The sequence below is a fragment of the Moschus berezovskii genome, chromosome 20 (genome assembly GCF_049115385.1).
Source record: "Moschus berezovskii isolate FMDL1 chromosome 20, NW_MosBer_1.0, whole genome shotgun sequence".
Lineage (NCBI taxonomy): Eukaryota > Metazoa > Chordata > Mammalia > Artiodactyla > Moschidae > Moschus > Moschus berezovskii.
This window is the reverse complement of record NC_142479.1, coordinates 45,246,267-45,269,986: the sequence shown is the minus strand read 5'-3', so window position 1 is coordinate 45,269,986 and position 23,720 is coordinate 45,246,267. Positions and strand designations below refer to the sequence as shown.

At 54.3% G+C, this 23,720-nt stretch overlaps 1 protein-coding gene and 1 pseudogene across 1 annotated transcript in view; both read right to left on the bottom strand.

Annotated features, from left to right (window-relative positions):
* The window catches only part of LRRC75A (leucine rich repeat containing 75A), a 34,600-nt gene extending 17,675 nt beyond the window's left edge, over window positions 1-16,925 (bottom strand). The window contains exon 1 of the mRNA XM_055407358.2: window positions 16,527-16,925. Within this exon, the coding sequence (XP_055263333.2) occupies window positions 16,527-16,778 (252 nt within the window). The 5' untranslated portion in view covers window positions 16,779-16,925. The remainder of the gene's footprint in view (window positions 1-16,526) is intronic.
* Window positions 16,926-20,602: 3,677 nt separating this feature from the next.
* LOC129544178 (zinc finger CCCH domain-containing protein 15 pseudogene) lies at window positions 20,603-22,593 on the bottom strand (annotated as a pseudogene).
* Window positions 22,594-23,720: the final 1,127 nt, after the last annotated feature.

The window sequence follows — 23,720 nt, the reverse complement described above, 5'->3', positions numbered from 1 at the left end:
GTGGGTTGGACACTCTCGCTGGGCGAGTGTCCGAACTGAGTTGAACTGTAGGACACCCAACCTGTGTGGGGTAACTGTTTGTTGTGGTGAGAACCACACCCGCAAGCCGAACTTCTGACCCTGTCCCACCGCTGCCTTCCTGGGGGAAGAGCCGAGTCCACCTCTCAGGTTTTGGTTTGTAAGGCCAGCTTGGCGGGAGGCCACATTCGGGACACTGAGCTAATGCAACTCTGACCTTGGGGAGGGGTGTCTTTGCCCATCACCATGGACTGGGTCTCCCATACTTCAAAAATGAGGTCCGCGGAAAGCCACTATGTGGTCATTATCCCAGGACCTCCCTGACCCTGGCTGAGCCCAGGGGCTACAGTGGACTTTCAGTGGCCACGGCTCTCGGGTTTCCCTCTTCTGCCTGCCTGGTGGAAGTGGCGCCTGAGGGCTGCTTTCTCTGAATAAACACAGAGAAGCATGGGGAGGGTGCAGGCAGGGGAGGACTCCAGCAGTGCTGTGTTGACCCCCAAACCGTCACTCTCAAGGGGAAGGGTGGCTGCCTGACTTCCTCAGATTGGGGAGAAGGGCTCCCTTTCCCCCCGGGAGGCCTCGGCTTCCTGGGGGAGCCGGGTGGCTCCGTCTGTCTCAACAGAGCAAGAGGGAGATCCTCCCAGGCTGCCCACCTGTCTCTGTTTTCAGGAATTTTCATCTTTTTTTGGCGTGTCTCCTCAGGTATTTTAGGGGAAAGCTGGGGGAAGCCACACAGGAGGCTGCCACGCACACGCTATTTTAAACCACAACCACCCCCTTCCCTTTTAAGTTCCAGGTTTCAAGCCCGTTCCCAGGAGGGAGGCCCTGCAGGAAGCGAGCTTGCCTCTGTCTCTCTCTTCCAGGCATGAAGCTGCGGCTTCCGCAATAACACAGTCTGGAGAGGGAGTGGGCCACCGGGTCCGCATATTAACCAGCAAAGGTGGACAGCTGGCGCTGCGGCCGCCGTGCTCGGGGTGGGTAATAAGGCTGTGAGCAAATAGGGTCCTCCTGAGGAGAGTAATCAGTCCAGAGGGCAAGCAGGGAGCCGGCAGGCTGCCGGTCTCCTCCTGGGTCCAGTGCATCAGCAGAGGTCGCTCCTCTGGGGGAGGACACAGACTGAGTACTGGCCTCGCCTGGGTGGCCGGCTCCATGTCCCCTCCCCTCTGACATTCTGGACGCCTTGAGGATTCCCAGGGGAGGGACTGGAACTGTCGGGTCCCCAGCAGGGGAAGAAGCTAGAGGATCTCCACGGGCAGGGACCCCGCGCAGACACCAGGCAGCTGCTCGCTGAATGAAGACAACGGCCTCCAAGGAAGGTGGCTGTTGTTGTCCAGTCGCTCAGTCATGTCTGACTCTTTGTGACCCCGTGGACTGCAGCACGCCAGGCTTCCCTGTCCTTCACTATCTCCCGGAGTTTGCTCAATTCATGTCCATAGGGTTGGTGATGCCATCCAACCGTCCTCTGTCGCCCCCTTCTCCTCCTGTCCTCAATCTTTCCCTGCATCAGGGTCTTTTCCAATGAGTCGGCTCTTCACAGCAGTGGCCAAAGTACCGGAGGAGGAGTGGCAAACCACTCCAGTATTCTTGCCACGAGAACAATACAAAGGGAAGGTGGGCAGAGTCTTAAAATGCCAATGGGGATGGAGGAGACGCCTGGGGCCAAGCACACACAGAATGCGAGAAACCTAACCGGATGCACTGGATAAATGGTAGCCCCTGAAAGACAAGTCCACACTTTTAGTCCCTGGAATGTGGGAGTGATGTCTCATTTGGAAAAAGGGTCTTTGCAGATTGATTACCTTAAGGTTCTCAAGATGAGATCATCCTGGCTTATCCAGGTGGGCCCTGACCCCAACAATAGGTATCTGATAAGAGACAGATACAGAGGAGAAGGGGACAGGAAGATGGAGGCAGAGACTGACGTGATGCAGTCACAACCATCAGCCTCAAGGGAGACTGGGCTTGCCTTGAGATTTCTGGTCTCCAGAACTGTGAGAGAACAAATTTCTGTTGTTCTAAGTCACCAAAGGGTTTCCCTTGATGGCTCAGTGGTAAAGAACCCACATGCCAATTCAGGAAGACATGGGTTTGATCCCTGGGTCAGCAAGATACCCTGGAGTAGGAAATGGCAACCTACTCCAGTATTCATCCGGCGATAATCCCATGGACAGAGGAGCCTGGCGGGCTACAGTCCAAGGGGTTGCAAAGAGTCAGATGCAACTAGACAATAACAAGTCATCAAATGAGCGGTCCTGGGAAACAACGGATGGGAATGGAAGTGACGTGTTTCTCAATGATGCACCGGGGTGAAAAGAAAAGGTCAGGCCGAGTGGGCTGGAGCCCTTTTCTCCTCTGACCGCTGCTGACCTCAGCCAGGAGCACAGCTGCGGGCACCCAGGAGCATCACCGGCAGAAACGCCCTTGCTGTTTTCACCAGTCCTGGGTCCTCTCTGGATGAGTGTACCCCGACACACTCTCCCTTGCTGTCTGCTCCCAGAGGCGAGACTGGGCTGGTCAGAGATGCTCCCTGAGATGGCTCCAAGCCCAATATGAGAAAGAATATTTAAAAACAAGTCGTAAAAGAAATCAATGGGCATCCCTGGTGCCTCCGTGGTAAAGAACCTGCCCACCAGTGTGGGAGACTTGGGTTTGATCCCTGGTCTGGGAAGATTCCACATGCTGTGGAGCAACTAAGCCAGAGCCCCACAGCTATTGAGTCTGTGCTCCAGAGCCCGGGAGCCGTAACTACAGAGCCCGTGCTCTGCAACAAGAGAAGCAGCTGCAATAAGAAGCCAAAGCACTGCAACTATAGAGTAGTCCCTGCTCTTCGCGACTACAGATAAGCCCACGTGCAGCAACAAAGACCCAGCATAGCCAAAAATAATTAAATAAAGTTATTAGGAAAAAAAATTCTGACACATGCTCCAACAGAATGAACCTTGAGGACATTATGCTAAATGAAATAAGCCAATCACAGAAGGGCTCAGACTGTATTATTCCACTCATATGAGGTCCCTAGAAGAGCTGAATCCATAGAAACAGGAAGTAGGATGGAGGCTTCCAGGGGCTGGGGGAGGCGGTGGGGAGTTGATGTTTAATGTGGACAGAGTTGTAGTTTGGGAAAACGAAGAGTTCTGGAGGTGGATGGTTGCACGACAATGTGGATGTGCTTAATGTCACTGAACTGTACACCTCTACATTGGTTAAAGAAAGTTTTATGTCATCGATGCTTCTCAACAATTAAAAAAAAAGCAAGTGGTGAGTTCATAGGCCCTGGAGGTATGTAAGAAGCAGAGAGATCTCTTAGCTCAGTGGTGGCAGGATTTCTGTACCAGAAGGAAAGGACTCTCTAAGGACTCTCTCTCCCTTCTGGCTCCCTGGGAGTCGTTGTTAGCGTGGCCTTGGATGCAAGATCCTGGAGCCAAGGGCGTGCAGTGTGCGCCATCCAGGAGGACATCCAGGAGGAAGCTGAAGAGGTGGGGCCTTGAGGGAGGAAAGCTCTGGGAAGGACCATGAGAGGAGCAACAACAGACAGAACACAATCCAGAGAGGAAGCCACCCTGATGGGGCAGTTGGAGGAGGAAGAGTGTGGGGGTGGGAGGTGGAGGCGGAGGACTGCAGAAAGAGGAAACTGGAGGACCCTGGAGACCACCCCTGGAGGTGGCACTTGGCCTGTGGCTCCCCTGCTCCCTTGACAGTGTCCTTAACGCAGCCGGGGTTGAATCAACCAGGACATACGGGAGTGAAGCAGCTCAGATACACTCAGAAACGTGTAAATCCGGCATCTCACACATTTGTACCCTTTTAAAGGATCAAGTGGGCTTCCCAAAGAAACTGCCTGCCAAAGCAGGAGATTTGAGACTCGGGTTCGATCCCTGGGTTGGGAAGATCCCCCCAGGGAGGGCACGGCAACCCACTCCAGTATTCTTGCCTGGAGAACCCCATGGACAGAGGAGCCTGGTGGGCTACAGTCCATGGGATCGCAGAGACACAACCGAAGGGACTTAGCGCCCACACACAGAGAATCAGGTAAGTCAGAGAACCTAACAAATGAGACCTGCAGTTCCAATTTGAAAGGGCTGAGTGAGTAACTGAGCTTGGGCTTATGATTTTAAGCAGCCCGCCGAGGGGGGATTTGGCCGGGTCTGTGACAGTTTTCCTTTGCTCTTACCAACAGAACTTCGTATCTACCCTATTTATAAGCTTAATATGTTACATTTTAAGAACCGCTTAGGAGCTTGGGAAAGTCCTGCTTTTTAAGATGGCTATTTACAAACTTAGGAAAACTGGACGTATTAAATTTGTAAGATCACTAAGATATCTAAATAAATTTAGTTAACGAAGTTATAAGTCTCCTACCCTTAAATGTGACCGTTGAAATCTACTAGTTCATAAACAGAATAATAGCATTTCTAGGTTAAACTTAAAAAGTTAGGGAAATGGTAGACTTTTACGTTTTTCAGTTCAATTGAATCGTAACTGAGAAAATCAAGCACCCATGAGCACTGTGTGTGTGTGTGTGTATATATGTGTGTATACATATATGTGTGTAGGGCAAGTGTATATGTACATGTGTATGTGTGTATGGATGGGTGTGTATATGTAAATGGGGTGTTTGTGTATGTGTGTGCAGTTTTATGTGTGTATATATTAATGTGTGTGTGTGTGTGTGGAGCGTGTGGTGTCTGCACAAAAAGGCCCCAAGGACACTGTAAACCTCGCAGGGACACAACGAGGCCGAAGTCCGTTGGCAGACAGCTATCCTTGTGTCCTTGTGTCCCTGGGGAAAGAGGCATTGAGTGCCCACGCCCACGCCTACACACTCAAGACTCTGGAAACACCAAACAGCAAAGCAAAAGTCATAAAAGCAACCTCTGCCCTGGCCTCTCCTTGAAGGAAACGCACCAGTGTTGGCCTGCTTGCTGGCGAGGCCACTCCTGCCAGGTGCAGGGGAGGAGTGGAGCCCAGGAGATACCCGCAGGCATGGGTGGGAGGCCCCCCGCAGGCCTCAGTCACCACTGCCCCCTGCCTGCTGGCCCACCTGGCTGAGGGGCAAGGACGGGCTCTGGTCCCATCGCAGAGCCTGTTCTCATCCCCCAGGGGTGGCTGGTGATTCCTGCGCTCCCATGACCACTGGCCCTGCGGGGTCTGAAGGTGGGCAGGCGCCCTTCCTCAACCGTGACAAGTGCCTGCGGGTCTGCTCTCCCCGCCAGGATGCAGCAGGGCGACTTCATGGCTGCGTGCTGTTTGTGTTTTAACTTTGAAGTCTTTAAAATAGACACCCTTTGCACAAAGCAGGCCTCTGGCAACACATGTCTGACCGCTGACAAGTGTAATTCAATTAAAATCCAAGAAGCAGCAGTAGCAACAAATAAATAACAAAAGGATGCTTTCTCTTCAGAAAAATCATAAAATCAGCTGGAGGCCCAGTAGGCCTGAGGGGGTCTGCTCTGCTCTCTGTGGTCATGGGTCCACCCAGGCTCTGCTGGGGCACGATAGGAGCCCCCAGGCTCAGGCTTGAGTTAGCCCCTAGGTCAGTGTGGCCCTGGGCACCCTCCTGTCCTGCTGCACGACAGCAACCCCACCTACAAGTGAGCTTGTCACCAGCTCTTTCTTCCCAGAAAGTGGGAGAGACCAGCAGAAGAGGCCTGGATCACCAGGGTTTGGAACCCAAAGAAGAAATTCAGCAAATAGCACTGCATTCCCCTCATCGGACCCTTCAGCTACTGTGCTTTATGACTCTGAAAGGTTGATGGCATTCCCACTATTATACTCCCCAATCTTCCTTTCCAGTCCCAACCAGCCCCACATCTAGTGGGTCTGGGATTCTACAGGAAGACTGGGGCCAGCGGGTCCCTGAGTCTACCGTCTCCTACACTCCACGGATTCTCAGCACTCTGTCATCCATCCTGCATCCTCCAGATCTCTACTTAGGAAACAATCTGTTGCTGAAGCCTTCTGAAGCACACTTAAGCCCATTTGTCTCTTTTGTGGTTCATGTTGTCCATTTTAAATGAAAGGTTTGGTCCATTGTGGAGGGAAATGTAGGTGACAAAGAGGTGGGGGGGTGACTTCCAGGCTCCTTCTGTCTGGCTCCCCGACAACCTGTTTTCCAAGCAGGACAGACCTCATGGGAACAGCCTGTTTCTCAGGGTGAGAGGTCAAGGACCTGAGGGTTGTGAGCGAGTGGCAGAGACAGGGGTCAGGTGGGTCCTTGAATTTCTTACTCCACCTCGCACAGCTGCCAGCCCTTGGAGAGCAAATGTAAGTCAAGGTTGTCCAGAAAACAGAAGTGATAGGGTGTGAGTGGGTGAGAGGGAGGGGAGGGAGGCGGGTGTAAGGAATAGTGACCGTGCGGTCCGGCAAATCTGAAACCTGGATGGCAGGCTGTGACCCCAGGAAGAACTGCTGCTGCCACCTCCCCCAGTCTAAAACCAGCACCCCTGCCCCAGTCTTTCCCCTCAAGGTCTTCAACTGCTTGGACAAGGCCCACCCACACTGTGGAAGGTCACCTGCTTTACTCAAGGTTGACTGATTTAATGCTGCTGCTGTGTGTGTGTTAGTCACTCAGTTGTGTCTGACTCTTTGTGACCCCACGGACTGTAGCCCACCAGGTGCCTCTGTGCACAGGATTCTCCAGACAAGAATACTGGAGTGGGGAGCCATTCCCTTCTCCAGGGGATCTTCCTGACCCAGGGATCCAACCTGGGTCTCCTAAACTGCAGGCAGATTCTCTGCCATCTGAGCCACCAGGAAAGCCCGATTTAATGCTAAAATCATCTAAAAAATACCTTTGCAGTAACATCTAGACTCACATTTCACCAGAAACTGGGTAGCATGACCTCACCAAGAAGGCACATAAAATCAACCATCCCCGCACACTGAGAGTCTTTACCACTTTACTTTTTTTTTCTTTTTTTCTTTTGGCATGTGAGACAGTTCCCCAACCAGGGGTTGAACCCAGGTCTTCACAGTGAAGGCCCCAAATCCTAACCACTAGGCAACCAGGGAACCCAAAGGATCTTTACCACTTTTAATCTCTAGGTCAGAGGCGAGGCCTCGGGCACAGCCTCCAAGAACCCGGGTGAGCAGAGACGAGTCACACGGGACGGGAAGTCCAGCCTGAATCCAGCTCACACACAGGTGCGGGGCTTGGGGGGAAGGGCAGGGAGAGGAGGAAAAGGCCCTCCAGGCTCCTGGCTGAGGGTGAGCCCTGCCCATTTCCCCAAGGCCTTTTCTCTGGGCAGTGGGGAGAACAGGGTGGACCAGGGAAGGAGCTCTGGCTGGCGGGCTCTTCCCCACCCCACTCCTCCTTGGGGCCTCACTGCCCTGCATGTGGAAGAACCTGGGGCCACAACCAGCAGCACCAGAGGTATCGGTGAGCCCCAGAGACTGCAGGGCGAGGGCAGCGTCCCTGGGGAGGGAGGGGCTCTGTCCGTCTCCGGGAGTCATGGAGACTCTGGGAGGGAGGCGGTGCAGGTGGAGGTGGGCGGAGTGAAAGGGCCCAAGCAACAGGCCCAGGAAGGCCCAGCGCTTCCTGCCAGGGCTTCAGGTTCTCTCCCATCCCAGTGTCCCTGGGTTCTGCCCACAGGTTCTCCTCAGTGGCCAAACTCCCTCCAGAGCAGGGCCCGCGTGTGACACACCTGTTCTCATGTCCCCAGCCAGCTGCCCCTGCTCCTCTGGGTTTCCTGGCCAGCTGTCACCAGTTTTCCAGAAGCTGTTTCTCTAATTCCACCCCACTATCCCCTCTCCTATTCCAGGCCTTCCCCCACCTCCCAGAGCCCCTCAGAGTGCCCTCATGTCTGAGCCCTAGCTCATGGACCATCCTCCCACTGAGACACGTCACAGCACAAATACCTTTATCAAGCTCCCCGTGCCTGACCGGTCCGATTCTCAGCCAGCAGGCGATTTCTGGAGACGTTGAGAATTCTCACAACGGGTAACTTGGAACCTTCTGTGTCTGTTTCCATCCCCGAGAACCTTCCCCTCCCGATGGTCCCTAGGCTGGCAGCTGCTTGGAAACCCCGTGCGAGTGTTTACCCCAAAACTCCACAACTCCAGGAGAAAATGGGGATGAGGTCTGCAACTGAGAATGACAGGAAGTCCAGAAGACAGGCTCATTCCAGGAAAACTCAACTGAAAGGAGTTCTTTTATCTGGAGAGGTGGATAGAGGTTAATTACAGCAAACGGGGAGCATCCAGAATGTGTGCATGCTAAGTCACTTCAGTTGTGTCTGACTCTTTATGAGCCCTCCAGGCTCCTCTGTCCAGGGGATTCTCCAGACAAGAATACTGGAGTAGGTTGCCATTTCCTTTTCCACAGAGACAGGGATATAAACACTCTGGGAAGCTGGAGGGGAATTCCTGGGTCCCCAGAACATGGGTGGGGATTGGAGATGATGGGAGCTTAGCAAGGAAGGTGTTTTGAAGGTCCCTGCACTCCTAAGTTCTATGGGCCTGACTCCAGACTCACTGAAGGTGTCTTTGACTCTGTTCAACACCGCTGGGAGAGGTGGGAGTGTTGGGCTGGAAGAAGGTGCCCAATTGCTTCAGCTTCCCAACTGAGGAGGAAGGGGACAATCGTCTGGCTCAGAGGCAGAAATCATCCCATTCTGGCTGGCATTGCACTGCTGCCTGCTTCAGGTGACATGGGAAGACTGTGCCCGAGGGGCCACGTGGGAGAAGGGCTGAGCCTCCTGCCTGGCTTCAGCTGATAAAGACTGAACTTCTGCATGCCTTCACCAAGGCAGCTAAGTACAGCAGTACAGGGTGTGCACTGCACAAGGGTGTCTGGGTGGGGTTGAACTTGCCGAGCTTTGACTGTGTCTCAGCCAACCAGACAGGGGTCTCCTACTTCTCACAAAGGCACTGTGTGGGCCTGGAGTGGCCTTACATCTCCCTGGAGGCAACTGAGGGGATGAGGCATCCTTGGGCCCTCTGCACTCCTCACTGAATGGCCTTCACACCTCCAGTCCTTGGCTGCCAGGAGCAGGGGTGTGGCCACGCTCCATGGTGGGGCAGCGAGCTCATGAAACATGTCCCGTTCAGGGACCACTCTCTCTTCAGGCTGGGTTCTGCTCTCCTCTTCCTCCAGTATTAATTCATCTTGGCCACCACCATCTCAACATCTTATTTTAACAAATAAGCCACTGAAAAAAGTACCAGTTAGGTCTTCCCTGGTGGCTCAGTGGTAAAGAATCCACCTGCCAATGCAGGAGATGTGGGTTTGATCCCTGATTTGGGAAGATCCCACATGTCACAGAGCAGCTAAGCCCGTGCACCACAACTCCTGAGCCTGTGCTCTAGAGCCCGGGAGCTGCAACTACTGAAGCCCACATGCCCTAGAGCCCGTGCTCTGCAACAAAAGTAGCCACTGCAATGAGAAGCCCAAGCTCTGCAACTAGAGAGTAGTCCCCATTCTCCATAACGAGAGAAAAGTCCATGCAGCAACAAAGACCCAGGGTAGTCAAATATGAACAAATAAAAGTGTCACTTGGAGAACGTGCTGGGGGACAGATGGGGGCCAAGGGCATGAGAAGCGGGTGTAGGCAGGAGAGGCTCAGGCCTGCGTACGAGGGCTACTGGGAGGGGCTGTCAGGGCGGGTGAGACAGAGCCCCACCTCGGAGCTGGTCCATTGGGAGCCCTGAGGGAGGAGAGGTTTGTGCCCGTGTATGGGGATCAGTCCTAACTCTTGCACAAACTGGGGACAAGGGAGTGACATCAGAGCATGACAGGGACTCTGGCTCACGTGTGAATGAACAGGTCCATCCTGATTGCTACAGGAGCCTGGGAGAAGCTGTGAGGTGGTCGGGAACCTCAGTGGTTGCCTCAGCCACATAGCCTCTCACTCTGCTGGTGGGCAAACTGAGGCCAGAGAAGGGAAAGGGTCTGTGCTGGGACCAGGGCCAAGGGCCCCCGGTCCCCTGAGAAGGCCGCCACAACTTGGAGCCCTTTCTCGAGGCCCCACTGAGCACATGCTGGCTTCCTGATCCTCATAATCTGTCCATGAGGTGGGGGAACAATTTTACTCCTGTTTCTCCTGCCTCCCGGGACCTAGAGCAGTGCCTGGAAGGGCGGACACCAGACTGTACAACAGATGAATCTCTTCGAGGTCTTATTTTGGCTCATCTGTATTTTCTCATTTTTGAACAATTGTTGTGTCTTGTTCAGTTGTTCAGTTGTGTCCGACTTTGTGACCCCATGGACTGCAGCACTCCAGGCTTCTCTGTCCTTCACCAACTCCCAGAGTTCGCTCTAATTCATGTCCATTGAGTCGATGATGCCATCCAACCATCTCATCCTCTGTCGTCCCCTTTTCTTCCTGTCTTCAATCTTCCCCAGCATCAGGGTCTTTTCCAAAGGGTTGGCTCTTCACATCAGGTGGCCAAAGTATTGGAGTTTCAGCTTCAGCATCAGTCCTTCCAATGAATATTCAGGGTTGATGTCCTATAGGATTGACTGGTTGGATCTCCTTGCAGTCCAAGGGACTCTCAAGAGTCTTCTCCAGCCCCACAGTTCAAAAGCAGCATTGTTCAAAACAATGATGATGCACTGTTTTTTTGTAAAAAGAAAACCTACCATTTCTTACTTTAAGTGAGATCCTGTCGATCTCATAGGACTATTTAAAGAGCTAAATAAACAGGAGAAAATGCTTTATGGACTGGGAAGCAGGGCACAGGCAGGAGGGATGTCCCTAGAGCTTCCCCCACTCAAGGCGCTGGCCCCTACCAGACTAGACAACGAAATGACCCCCACTCCTTCCTGTTCTCACGGTCCCTGGCTGCCTTCCTGCCATGAAGGCTAGGGGGTGGGGGCAGCCCTGGGAAGCTGACCAAGATGAGCTGAACAACAGAGATGCAAAGTCTGCTTCTCACCCAGGGAAAGGGAGAGACACAGAGAGGAGACAGTGGGAGGGGGAGCGGGAGAGGCTGAGAAAAGCTGGGACGCAGAGGACAGAGTGGGCGGGGGCAGCCGTGGCTGGGGGCACGACCCTCAGGCCCGACGTGAGGCCATCCTGCAGGTGAACACTGCCCTTCTCCACTCCTGCCTGACTCCTTGTCTCTACTGGTGAAGATGAAGTTAGAAACATCGAAATGCCACATCGCCTGAACAGCAGCCGTCGGCAGAACTCCATATGGCTGCAGCAGCCAGGAGTCTGAGCTAATAAAAGTTGAAAAAAAAAAAAAGAAGAAGGCTGGGAAATGCTCCCAGAGAGCCACGTGGGCGCCGCTTGGGCCAGCGAGTGGGGTGGGGAGGAGAGCCAGGCACTGTGAAGGCCAGCCCCCACCCCTGCCTGGCCGGCCAAGGTCACTGTGCTCATTAGGACAGCCACCTCTTCCAGGGGCAGCGATGGAGCCTGCCATTTTTGACCACTGCCCCCACCCCAACCTGTTTCTCCTAATGAGAATGGATAGGACACACCTGGCAGGCCAGGGGAGGGAGGCGGACGGCAGGCTGAGACCCCCACTTTGGGGAGGGGATCTCCTCGGATGTGGACCCCACCCCTCGAGCATCCTGATGGAGAAGCCAGACCAAGACCTGAGTCAACTGGACAACTCTCTTGCAGGTAGCTTCTGCCTGCAGGAGGTGGGGAGGGTTGGGGGGTGCAGTGGGAGCCCGAAGGAGTTCTCTCCCCACCAGACCTGCAGTCAGGACAGCTGGCTCAGCCTCAGGCCCTGGCGTCACTCCTGGCCACACAGAGATGTCTGCATCCCTGGCCTTGGAAACCAGCAGAGCAGGCCCTGGCCTGAGGCTCCCCCTGCCTCGGCATCACTGGAAATGCCCAGCCTGGCCAGAGAGCAGCAGGGCTTAGAGAGGGAGGAAGTTTTCTCTCTGCGGATGGAATCAACATGATTCAGCACAAGGAGTGTGGAGGCCGGGCCCTCCCGCCAGGCTCCGCTCCCTGCTGCCACCTCAGCGGAGGCCCCAGACGGCACCTGCCATGGGGTCCCCGCGGTGCCCATGGAGGCTGGGCACCATGCCACTCCTCTCTCCAAGAACACCACTGCCTGGCGGGCTGCCAGGAACAGCCAAGCCCTGTGGACAGGGTTCCTGGGAATCCAACCAAACGAAAGCAAACTCGCCAGATCTCTCGACCGCACCCGTGGGCCTGGCAAATAAGCCCCGGGGTGCGCAGCCCAGACCCAAGGGCTTGCTGGGAACACACCAAGACAGTGTGTCCCTGGCGCACAACTTACTGCAGCCCGCCACAACCTGCGGGTCTCAACTGCCTGCCAGAGACAGAGGTGGTGGTCGGGGTGTCCACTCTCAGAAAGTGTGGTACTTAGTCTAAAAAAATGGACAACGGGAAAAATGATGTACATACGGACGATTAAATCCACACAGCCTAATCGGCAGCTGAATCTCAGAGTCCATGGGCTGACATGGCCCAGAAGGATGGCCTTGGAAATGTAAGGAGCATTCTATGGAAATGCAGATGTGCATCCCAGGTGGAGAAGAACAAGATCAAGGCTAAGGGTGGGGAACTCCCTGCTTGTTCTGGGGGTTGTCAGATGAAAAAGGCAACCTCTTGCTCATCTTTCTGCCGAGCCTCTGGGTCCCCAGGGAGACTTATCCAGACCCCTGGGGCAGCCAGCGCCCTAGGTTCCTGGGGGCTCTTTTCTGCACTGCAGGGGTGGCTTGTGTTCCCAGGTGAAGCGTGGGCCCGCCCAGTCACCCTGGTCACGTGACCTGAGCCACACCATCAGGCTGACCCTAGAACCGCCCTGCCCAACAAGCCTGCGCTGTATAAACCAACCCAATGAGATCCTCTTTACGGAAAAGCTGGGAGATGGGCCACTCCAGCCTGGTGTGTGCTGGGGGAACTGAGCCCCTACACTGGTGCTCCATGAGGCTGGGAGATGACCGAGTCTGGGACCTGGGACTCAGAGCGGCCCCTGTAGCCAAGAGATGACCCCCGCCTCCTACATGGGCTTGCACTCGCCCTCTCTCCACGACTAATGGGTCTTTCTTCCCAGGGCACCCTGAAGACTGCAAGTGTGAGCCGAAGATTTAGGAAGCGACACCTGGAGAAGGGGGAGGTCTGGGGGAGGGGAGCGGAGCAGCCTCTTTCATCCACAGTTGCTTCTTTCACCCCGCACTCCCTGAGCACTGCCCCACACTGCTTCTGAACTTTCAGTGAGTTCTGGCCAGGACTGAGCCCTAGTCAGGCAGATGGAAGCTAAAACCTCCTGCGCCCAGCCTGAGAATGGGGACCGAGACCCTGCCGGCAGGGCGGCCAGACCCCAAGCAGATTCTCTTGTTCCTTGTCGTTGTTGCCGTGAGAACGAGTTTAGGTTTGCAGAGCCGACGCATTCTCAGTTTGTAGCATCTGCTCTGCTCAGTACCTCAGATACCCTCAGGGAAACGAGGAACACAACTCACAGGTTATCGGCTGGGTCCCAAGTGGGAGCAGACTGAGGACCGGAACGCAAGCTGCCCGAGGTGACCCTTGGCCCCAGGCTCTTCTCGAGATGGCACAGCTCCTCAAGGGAAGGGGACTCCCCTTGGCTCCTTTCCTCAGCAGGCAGCTTCCTGGGAGCCTGCTTCCCTCCCCACTGCACAGCTCAGCATCCTAAATACCAAGGAGGCCTCCCCATACTGCTCGGGCAAGGGACACACAGGGACAGGCTGGAGAGTCTCCAGTCAGGAAACTCCCCCAAATCTAAGACCAGAGAGACTCCTAGATTCAGAAGCAGAGGCACTGGCAGCCACAATCCTTCACCCCACTGCGACTGTCACACGTGGTCCGCAGGCCCCTGTTTCCACATCCTGAGCCTGGAGCAAGTCACACAGGTCCGGGGAAGGGGAGGTCCCAGACGGGGGTGTATTCTGAACCTGGGGTCTGTGAACCCTCCAACATTCTTGCAGGACTGTGAATGTTGGCACATTGTTCTGAGAAGAGTATGGAGAGATCGTTCAGGGCCACAAAGAGCTCACAGCCCACAGAGACCAGGACAACCTCCAGCCCCCTCCCAAGGGGGTCTGGGCAGCCACACACATGGACAAACACAGGAGAAGGTGAGGATGACCGTGGCCGTGACCGTCTGGGCTCCCGCTCCCTCTGCCTGTTCACCTGTTCACCAATGCCCACCCTTGTGCTCTGTGGGGCAGGAACAGTGTCCCAGCACGACCGAGCCCTGAGCTCTGCACACCCACCTCCACCTCCTGTTACTGATGCGCCCCTGCTGGTCCGACCCTAGGGAGCCCTGGGTGTTTCCTGTCTCTCAGTGACTGCTCATTTGCTTTCTGAACATCACCACCCCCGGCCTAGAGGAGGAAACTGGAAAGGAAAACAAGATTTGGGGGAAAGAGCCACTTCTGTGCACAGCACAGATGCAGCTCCTCATCCCTCCAAACAGCCTCAGGGTCCTAGAAAACTACCTCTTGTTACCCATGGACATTTGGACACTGGTGCTGCCCAGGGCTCCCAGCCACTCCCTGGAGGGCCCTGATCTGCACCTTAGGCAGGCCCGCTGCCGGCTCTGCAGAGCCCACAGGCCTCAACCAGAGGTCACGAAAGCCCAGGATATGCCTGGAGCAGGAGGGCAAGTTATTCTGCTGTTTTTGCAGCAAAGGGGAAGCCTGGCTGACCTCCTCCGACCCCCATCAGCCATGCCACTGTATCAGGACAGAAGAGTGTCAGGACACCAACGAGACACCATCTGTCAGGAAATGTTCCCTGTCTCAGGGGCGCTGTGGGTGACACAGACGGTATTAGTCGCTCAGTCGTGTCTGTCTCTGTGACTCCATGGACTGAGGCCTCCGTCCATGGAATTCTCCAGGCAAGAATATTGGAGTGGGTAGCCATTCCCTTCTCCAGGGGATCTTTCCGACCCAGGGATGGAACCCAGGTCTCCCGCATTGCAGGCGGATTCTTTACTGTCTGAGCCACCAGGGAAGCCTGTGGGGGACACAGGGATGTGTCTACTTTCCAAAAACCAGGGGAAAGCTCGGGTACTCCAGGATGTGGAATCACACTCGTCCTGCAGGCCCCACCCAAACGACTGGCCCTAACTGGCCCTCGAGAACACGGGCTGCACTCTGCTTTTTCAGCCCCAGGAGGGCTTGCCTCGACCCCCAACGTCAGCCCCTCCACGGTCCTGTACACTCTGCAGCAACCACCCCAGTGCCGGGAGATAGCATACGATCAGAGAAAGCATCTCACCGTCTGGTTGCAAATGGATATGATGGTCTGGAAAACCCATTATTCTGATAGAAAGCAAAACAGTTACCACAGAGGCCATACCCTGGCTTTCAGTTCTTGAAAGACAAAGAAACACACACAACTAAAAAGTTACTAAGTGTGGAATGTCATCTTTCTCTGAAGATTCAGTTCAGAGATGGCACCTGGGGAAACAGTGACGTCTCAGGTAGCCTTCTGGATGCTGTTTGGGAAAGCGGAGGGGTCAGCAGAAACCCCAGGCTTCCCAAGCCCCCAGGCCTCTACCTCCCTCTCCCTGTGCACACACACCTTGGGAACACACACTCTAGGGTGACCACACACCAGATACATAGGGGGCTACGGGGGTGCTACAGACTCCAGGAGGGATGAGGGTCTGACTGATTTCTGAAGCTCTCCCCAGGAAGGCTGTCTGACAGGCTCTTTCAGCAGTGATGGGAGAACTTCAGACAGGTCACCTCAGAGCCCCTTCCCCATCCCCACTGGACTCCACCCCTGAGCCAGAATATCGGACTTGGACTCAGCTCCCCTGCAAAGCTCGGCCAAGACAACCCCTAGGGATGCAGGAGGGGCACCTTCCTGTCTCTCTCCCACTGGACAGAATCCACGGAAAGGATGAAAAAGTAAAGAAGGAAAACAAGCCCAAGAGAAGTGGACAGCAACGGCCCCGGAGAGACCCAAAGCAGAGGGGACCCGCCAGAGGTGCCAGGGCAGTCCCTAACCAGGGGGATCAGGCTGAGGACAGGGCGCAGGCAGCCTTGGAAGGCCCTGCGGCCAGCCGGTCCCACGGGAACCGGGCCAGCTCCCCCGCCCCACCGCTCGGCTCCAGGCTGAGCGCCCGCCGGTCAAAGTTAGTCAGGGGAAAGAAGACCTGTCTCCCACCTGAACCCCCTCTCATCCAGGGTGCCTCCCAGGGGCCGGAATCTCACCAGTCCCAGAGCTGTGCCCTTGGACTCCCCCTGGGGAAGCTGACAACTGCGCATTCCTTGAGGACCCTTGATGGGCGAGACTGCCAGTGGGTAGGGGGAAAGAGAAGCACCTTGGCGCAGACAGGCGTCCCCTCCCGCCCACCGCCCGCGCCAGCCTCCTCCTCTGCCTGCGGAGGACAGAAGCGGGGACATTATTCCAACAGGTCCCCCTCGCCCGGGCCTCTCCGGGCCGCCTTCCTCCGCCCTGCCCTGAGGCCTCAAATTCAGGGGCAGCGCCGAGGCACCTGCGGCTAGACCGGGCCCGGTCCCCGCGAGGAGGGGCCCGGGCGGTGCCCCTGGCGCCCCGGGGCCTCCTCGGCAGGGGCGGGGCGCCCCCGCGGCCCCTCCCGGCGCTCACCTGGCGCAGGTGCTGCAGCAGCGTCCCCGCCTCCTCCCGCCGGCCCTGGCGCACCATCCGCAGCAGCTCCTGGACCATGCCGACGCGCCGGTGGTAGGGGGGCAGCCCCGCGCCCGCGCCCGCGCGCCCCGCCTTGTCCCCGGCGCGCAGCAGCAGCGACGCCCAGAAGTCGGGCCGCTCGCGCCGCGGGCCGGGCGCCGCGCCGGGGCCGGCTCGCTCCGCCAGGCTGCCCTTGGTCTGCCGGGTGCCCATGCCGCCGCCGCCGCCGCCGCCGCCGCGCTCTCCGCGTCCCCGCCGCCGCCCGCCCGCCCCTCGCCGCCCCGGCGCGCGCCTCCCGGGCGCAACTTTGGGGGAACTGTTGCGCGCGGGCGGGAGGGCGGGCGGGGGCGCCGGCCGCGCTCCTCCTCCGCGCTCCCCGGGCGCGCTCCCCCGGCGCTCGCCGCCCGCCGGCCCCGCCCCGGCCCGGCCGCCCCGCCCCCGGCCCCGCCAACGCGCGCCGCCGGGCCCGGCGCGCCCCCTCCTCGCCTCCCCGCCCCTGGGCTCCGCTCGCCCGCCCTGCGCCCCCTCCCGGTCCTCACCACGTTCCCCAGATGCTACACGATCGCGCGTGGATGAGACCCACGGAACGGGGTGGGGGCATGCGCCCGGCGACATGCTGAAAGTTTGGAGAATCGAGGCGGAGCGGGGCTGGGGTCTCAGCCTCAGAGTCGGGTTTCTCAAAGTGGGCGCCGCGGAGCATCCGCGCCCAAGTCGTCTGAGGGCTTGTTGAGAACGCCGACTCCTGGTCTCACCCCAGACCCGCTCAGTGAGAATCTCCGCCGTGGGGCCTGGCGATCTGCATTTTTAGCCTCTTGGCTGATTCTGATGGACACTCCTTTGAGACTTGGCCAGTGAGGGCCGGTGGTGGTGCAGAAACCAGGTGCAAGGCTGTGTTAGGCAGAGTCTGTAGCCTGCATCAGTCCAGTCTCAAACGAGCTGGACCATCCAGGGGCAAAGAAGAGTCGTTTTTTCTTGTTTTTGCTGGCACACCTCCGGAGAAGGGTCCTGGGGGTATACCCCATGCAAAGCAGCAGGAGCATGCCTGCAAGTAGGCCCGACTGCATGTCCCTACTGTCCCCATTTACTTCCCACCCCACCCCCCACCTGGCCAGACCAATCCTCCTGTCCTTAGTGCATCAGATCACCCCCTGGCTCAGACGGTGCTTGGAACGCCCAGGGCAGCCCTGCCAGAGAGAAGGCCCAGGCACCCGGGGACCTTCCCCAGTCGGACCACAGACCACCGGAGGGCTGGGGTGACTGCTCTGGTCCCAGGTTGGGGCTGTAGGAAGAGCAGCAGTCATGTCTCTTGCCTCTGACCCAGGGCCTGGGTGCTACTTTGGGATAGCGTGGGCTGTGGGGCAGGAGAGCTGGAGTCTGCTGTGTCCTGAGCATCTGGCAGGTCTCTTCCGTGTGGGATTAGAACACTGTGCCGCGAATTGGGAGAGTTAAGATTGTGGGGGGGGGGGTGGCAGTGTCAGAAACTCCGAGAGGATACACGTGTCCCACAGAGGATGTTCCTTCTTCCACTCTGTGAGTGACTGCTGGGTCAATCCCCAGTCCCTGGAGGATGGCCCTGTGTACCCCTCACTGGCTTGCTCTTCCCTTTTGACGTCCGGCTCCCGAATGCCCAGCTCTGCTAGCAGAGAGCACTCAGTCTTCCTGAAGGCTGGCTTTGCAGGGCTGGGTGACATCTTCCAAATTCATCCCCACCCTTTGTATGTCAGCCTCTCCAGAGGATCCCGGCTGGGAGACACTTCGGTGCCTTGCATCTCAAACCTGCAGGATCACAGGCAAGGTGGCCACCGGGAAACCTGCTGACCTGGCCCCTTCCCAGGGATGGTGATCTCCCCCCACCTGGAGGCACACTGCAGCCGGAGTTGGCATGTTGACTGGCCGGAGGGTGTGGGGCTGGGAAAATACCATCTTGGTGGAAGGCAACCCAGGCGATCCTGAGAGTGGGGTCTACTCTCTAGTTGTGGTACTCGTGCTCCTGCATGGGCTTGGTTGCTCCGCGGTATGTGGGATCTTCCCAGCTCAGGGATGGAACCGTGTCTCCTGCACTGGCAGGTGGATTCTTTACCACTGAGCCACCAAGGAAGCCCTCTTCCATCTGCTTAGAAAGGAAACTTGTATTTGCTCCCATCTCTCCGTTACCAAGGCCCCATCTCTCTTCTTTCCTTTTGAGCCAAGTTTCTTGGAAATGCCTAGTATTTACGTCCATTCATTCCTCACACACTGTCTCTTGCCAGTGACCCAGTTGCTAAATTCAGTGGCCACTTTCAGTCTTCCTTGACTCTTAAGCAGCATTTGATCACCTTCCCTACTCTGTTTCAAGGAAAACTGCACTCCCTTGGCCTATGGGGATACTGCTCTCCTCCAGGGACGCCCTCTGGGGGCTTCCTGTGTTAGCTGAGTCCTTTCCTTGTCGCTGCCACCTGGGTGAAGGCACAGACCTCTGCCTTGGCAATGTTATTTATCCTCATGGGTTCACAGGACATGCACACACTGATGACTCTAAGTCTTGCTTTCCAATTCACAAGCTGATAAGTTAACCTATCACTGATTCTCGGATGCCGATGGAAGATGTGACACTCCTGGATCAGAGATGTACGGCTTTCTACTCAGGCACGCGTAGTGTGAACATCAGCATATCTGCATCGGCTCCCCTGGCCTCCGAGTCCTGCGGGGATGCTGTACCTGTCGTGGGTTTACATCACCAAGGGTGGAGGACACCCGGCTGGGCAATCTACCGGTTATACCGGAAACAGTGAACAAGCCTGGAGGGAACAAACACAGCGCTGAGAAGTGATCCGGGTGTAAGGTGGCCGGGCGTTCTGCCTTCTTGGCACACAGGGCGAGATGGGAAGGAGTGAGGCAGGCCCTCACTCCTGAAGAAGGAGTCTCTCTTCCGTCAACGGGCGCTTCATACTCCACACACTCATCTCTCTTCCAGGCCTCCTCCCCAACTTGCCCTCCGCGGGCTCTGCTTCCGTGAGCAGCCAGAAACCCAGGAGCCGCTGTGCGCTCTGGTCTCGGAGCACCTGTGTCTGGCGAGTCCTGGTGAAGATGCCCAGAGGGTGGCGCTCGTTTGTGCGTGTTCGCTGTGGACTCCATCTCGGACTGTGTCTGGTATGGTGCGCTTTCATCCTTTTAAACAGCTGTGAGGTCAGTCTCACTTCTGCCCTGAGTTCACAGCTGAGCCTATGGACTCTGGGACATGTTAGTGATGGGTCAGGCAGGGATTCACACTCAGGTCTGTCTGACCTGAAAGCCCAATCTGAATGTGACTTGAAACATGGATCCTTGCTGGACACACATTGTTGTCGTTTTCACCCCAGTCATTACATCACAACAGCCTTCTTTTTAACTTCTTTCTAACTAAAGGGGAAACAGTTACACACCACACACATACACTCACACACAGAGGATTCAGTGACTTATATCCCTTTCCATCCAAAATACTCAACATGGAGCTTCCCAGGTGGTGCAGTGGATAAGAATCCACCTGCCAATGCGAAGGACGTGGGTTCGATCCTGGTCTGGGAAGATGCCACATGCTGCAAAGCAACTAAGCGGGTGCACCACAGCTACTGAACCCACGCTGTAACAAGAGAATTCACCACACTGAGAAACCCATGCACCGAGATGAAGAGTAGCCCTCACTCGTTGCAATCAGAAAGCCCTCATGCAGCAACAGAGACCCAGTTTAAATTTAATTAAAAAAATTAAAACAAGACAAAAAACTACGCAACATGCATTGCTGCCCCCACATGCGACGCTGTCATCATCCTGTGTTACTTAGTCCCGTCCCGAGATGCTATCCCCTGTGCCTTTGCACACACTGCAGTATCTTCCTTCACCTCCTTAACAGATAACGAGTATCCCTTAAGACTTGGTTTAGGTGTGCCCTCCCTCAGGAAGCCTTCCCTAAACGCCTCCCGGGCTATCCTCCATGTGACTGCAATACCCTGTGGCTACGACCGTGTATCTCGTTTGTACTGTTTGTTGGCAGGTGCTTTTCTTTTTTTTTTCTGTATTTGGAATTTATTGTATCACTGTTTTTATTTACAACTTTATTGGCAAAAAAGAAAAGGGAGTAGTTTCAAACAGTTTAACACAGGGCATTGCAGTTGATCCTGTCAGATTAACGAAGTTTCATTTTAAATGTCCATCTAATTGTCCAAAGATATACAATACTGAATCTGCATATGCAGTTTCCCTGATGAAGTACAGGCTCATATCTTAGGCAGTCTTTTAAACATATAAATACAAAGGAAATAGAATCACTCATTAAAAATTGCATTAAATGAAGGGTAATTTAAATTTATGTTGTCCTTGTAACAACACATGCCCAATGAAAATCAAAAGCTGGAAAAGCAGTTTACACTTCCTACTTGAGTGGACAATTACAACAATCAATCATTTTCTGCAATGACCATTTATCTTTAATTTATCATGAACTACTCTGAACTTACTATGAGATGTAGCCAAAGTCAGAAAACAAGATGTAGGGAGAATATTCCTTTTTTGGAGGAAGTAAGCCCTCCAGAATCAGCATGGGAAACAAACATCCTGTTGAAGAGTTTTAGGTGGAAAAAAATTAATGTAGTCAATTTCAACTCCTGCTGAGCTGGCTCAATATTTTCATTGACTTGTTTGGTGTCATTCTTCTAAATCAAGTGTGTTTAATTCTTCTTCTAGTTCATCCAAATCTTCCCCAGTAAACAGATTTTCATCAACAGGAACAGCATCGATGGCTCCATTTTCCTGTCCTTCCCCTTCAGTGTCCTCTTCCAAATCACTTCTCTCACCGTTTTCAGCCCTACCTCCGGAAGCTTCACTTAATTTGTTTTCATCCTTTTCTGAAGTATATGTGCTGAATCTTTCAAGACTGGCTACAGTAATACCTATCTCATCTACATCTCTTGGGATGTACAGGCTTAAATCTATGACATTTACGCTCACTGAATCATCAACCTCATCACCACCTGTTCCCTGGGTGTAACAGGTATCATCCGCTTCCTCATCATCATCGTCAACCAGTTCACAAAATTCAAACACCTCACGACCACTGATCACTAATGCTTTCCCAGCTTTGAAGTCTGCTTTCCTTCTTTCTATATCTTGCTCAAGTTTATCAATCTTTTCTTGTCTTTTTCTTTTCTTCCATGCAAGAAAAGATTCTAGAGTGATTTTGGTAACATTTGGACCTAGGGCAGAACGCTCTCTTTCAATTAGATCTTCTAATGAAATTTCATCTTCTTTCTCTTCTTTCTTTTTATCTTTTTTCAAGACAAATCCAGGAGGAAGTGCATGACGATACATGCAAATATCACCCCCTCCAGGACATACCCAAAACCAGCCGTATTTGTTGTTTTCAATAGCTTCAAGGAAATGCTTGCACACTATTTGAGGTTTTGGTTTTTTCTTTTCCGCCTCACCGTGCTTCTTGTTCACAACTTCTTCCAGTTTTTTCTCATCCCAATTATCCATAGTATCTTTTTCAAGTTCTTCATCTCTTGCATCAATGTAAACGCTTCGCTTTTCACATTTTCTCTCCAGAGTCAAGTCATGAGAGAACTTACACTTATCTCCTTTAGTACACTGTCCTTGCTTGAAGAATGCACATACTACGGATTTGGGATCTGCACCTTTACTTATTTTTTGAGCAGCAACTACAGGTTTGAACAACTCATTTAGCTCTTGCAATTCTTTCTTCTTGTCATCTTTCTTCAACTTCTTTTCAGCTTCACTTTGTGCTACCTGACGTGGATTCTGTTGACCAAATTTAACTTGATGAGTGACAGCCTTGATAAACTTCTGTTGCTTTGCTTCTTTCTTATTCTTCAGACCAAAAGTTTTGTCTTCGATAATCTTCTCCTTCTTTTTCTGCTCCGCCTTTTTGCTGCCCCCGGCCTGAGCCTGTTTCTTGGGGGGCATTGCAGAGACAGGTCGCGCCGGCCAGACTTAAGCACAGCTGGACTCCCTCAGGGACTCTAGCCCCGCGGTAGAAGAGGAAGACGCGCGCCGCGGTAGAAGAGGAAGACGCGCGCCGCCGTTGCCGCCGCACCGCCGTAAAGCTACTCTGGCAGGTGCTTTTCTGCCTGGAGCACCACCCCCTTCCCTTCATTGCTCAGCTCCTCTTCTTCCCTTGCCTCCCACCAGCTGGACAGGTGTCCATCTTGTATTTCTCCTAGTCTGACTACCTGAGCCCGATGCTGCTGTTCTGGCCTGGGATCTCCTCAAGGGCTGGTTGTCCACTGGTGGCCAGTGGAGGAGCTCAGCATAAATTTTCTGAATGAAAACTGTGTGGACCCCAGTGCATGGCGGGCGCTCAGGAACCAGAGCACTAAGATGCCAGTGGGGCATGTTAACATGGAAGCTACAGGTGACCTTCAGGAAATCAGTCTGCAGCGAATAGAGGTAAGAAAGTTGGGAGTGCTGATGTAGCTCCTTCTTTCAAGAGACTTGGTTGTGAGTTGGCTGGTGGCTGGTTGACTTGGGACAGTTCCTTCTTGGTGGCATTTTGTCCCGAGTGAGATGGAGCATTTATTTAGAGGGAACCTGGGAATCTGTCCTTGTGGTTGTCTCTTTTATTTAAGCATCTAATTTTGGTAACTTGAGACGCATTGGACTTTTCTCACCATCAAACCAGGAATTACAAAATTCTCATCATGATTTTTCTTTGAACATTCACTTCAGTTTCTTCTGTTGTAAGATTAGAAGTTAAAATTTAAGATCTTTCAGATTATATAAATGTTTAACTAAAGACATCTAATTCATGGATCAAATACTAAATATTTTTATCCACAATGTCAAGCTCTTATTGCTGCAATTCATTTTACACTGATAATATTGAAGCCTTTTCCTAATAATCATGCAAAAATATTTTGATAGTCCTTTTTAGAGCAGAAGAAACTGATGTTTTAAAAAAAACCCAGAGTTTGGCTTGTGCTTCCTTGATAGTTAGAACTCAAACCCAGGTATGCATTGCCTTAGAGAACATGTTGTTCAGTCTAACTCTTTGTGACCCCATGGACTGCCGCGCGCCAGGCCTCCCTGTCCCTCACCATCTCCTGGAGTTCCCCCAAGTTCATGTCCATTGAATCGGTGGTACCTTCCAACCATCTCATCCTCTATCGCCTTCTTCTCCTT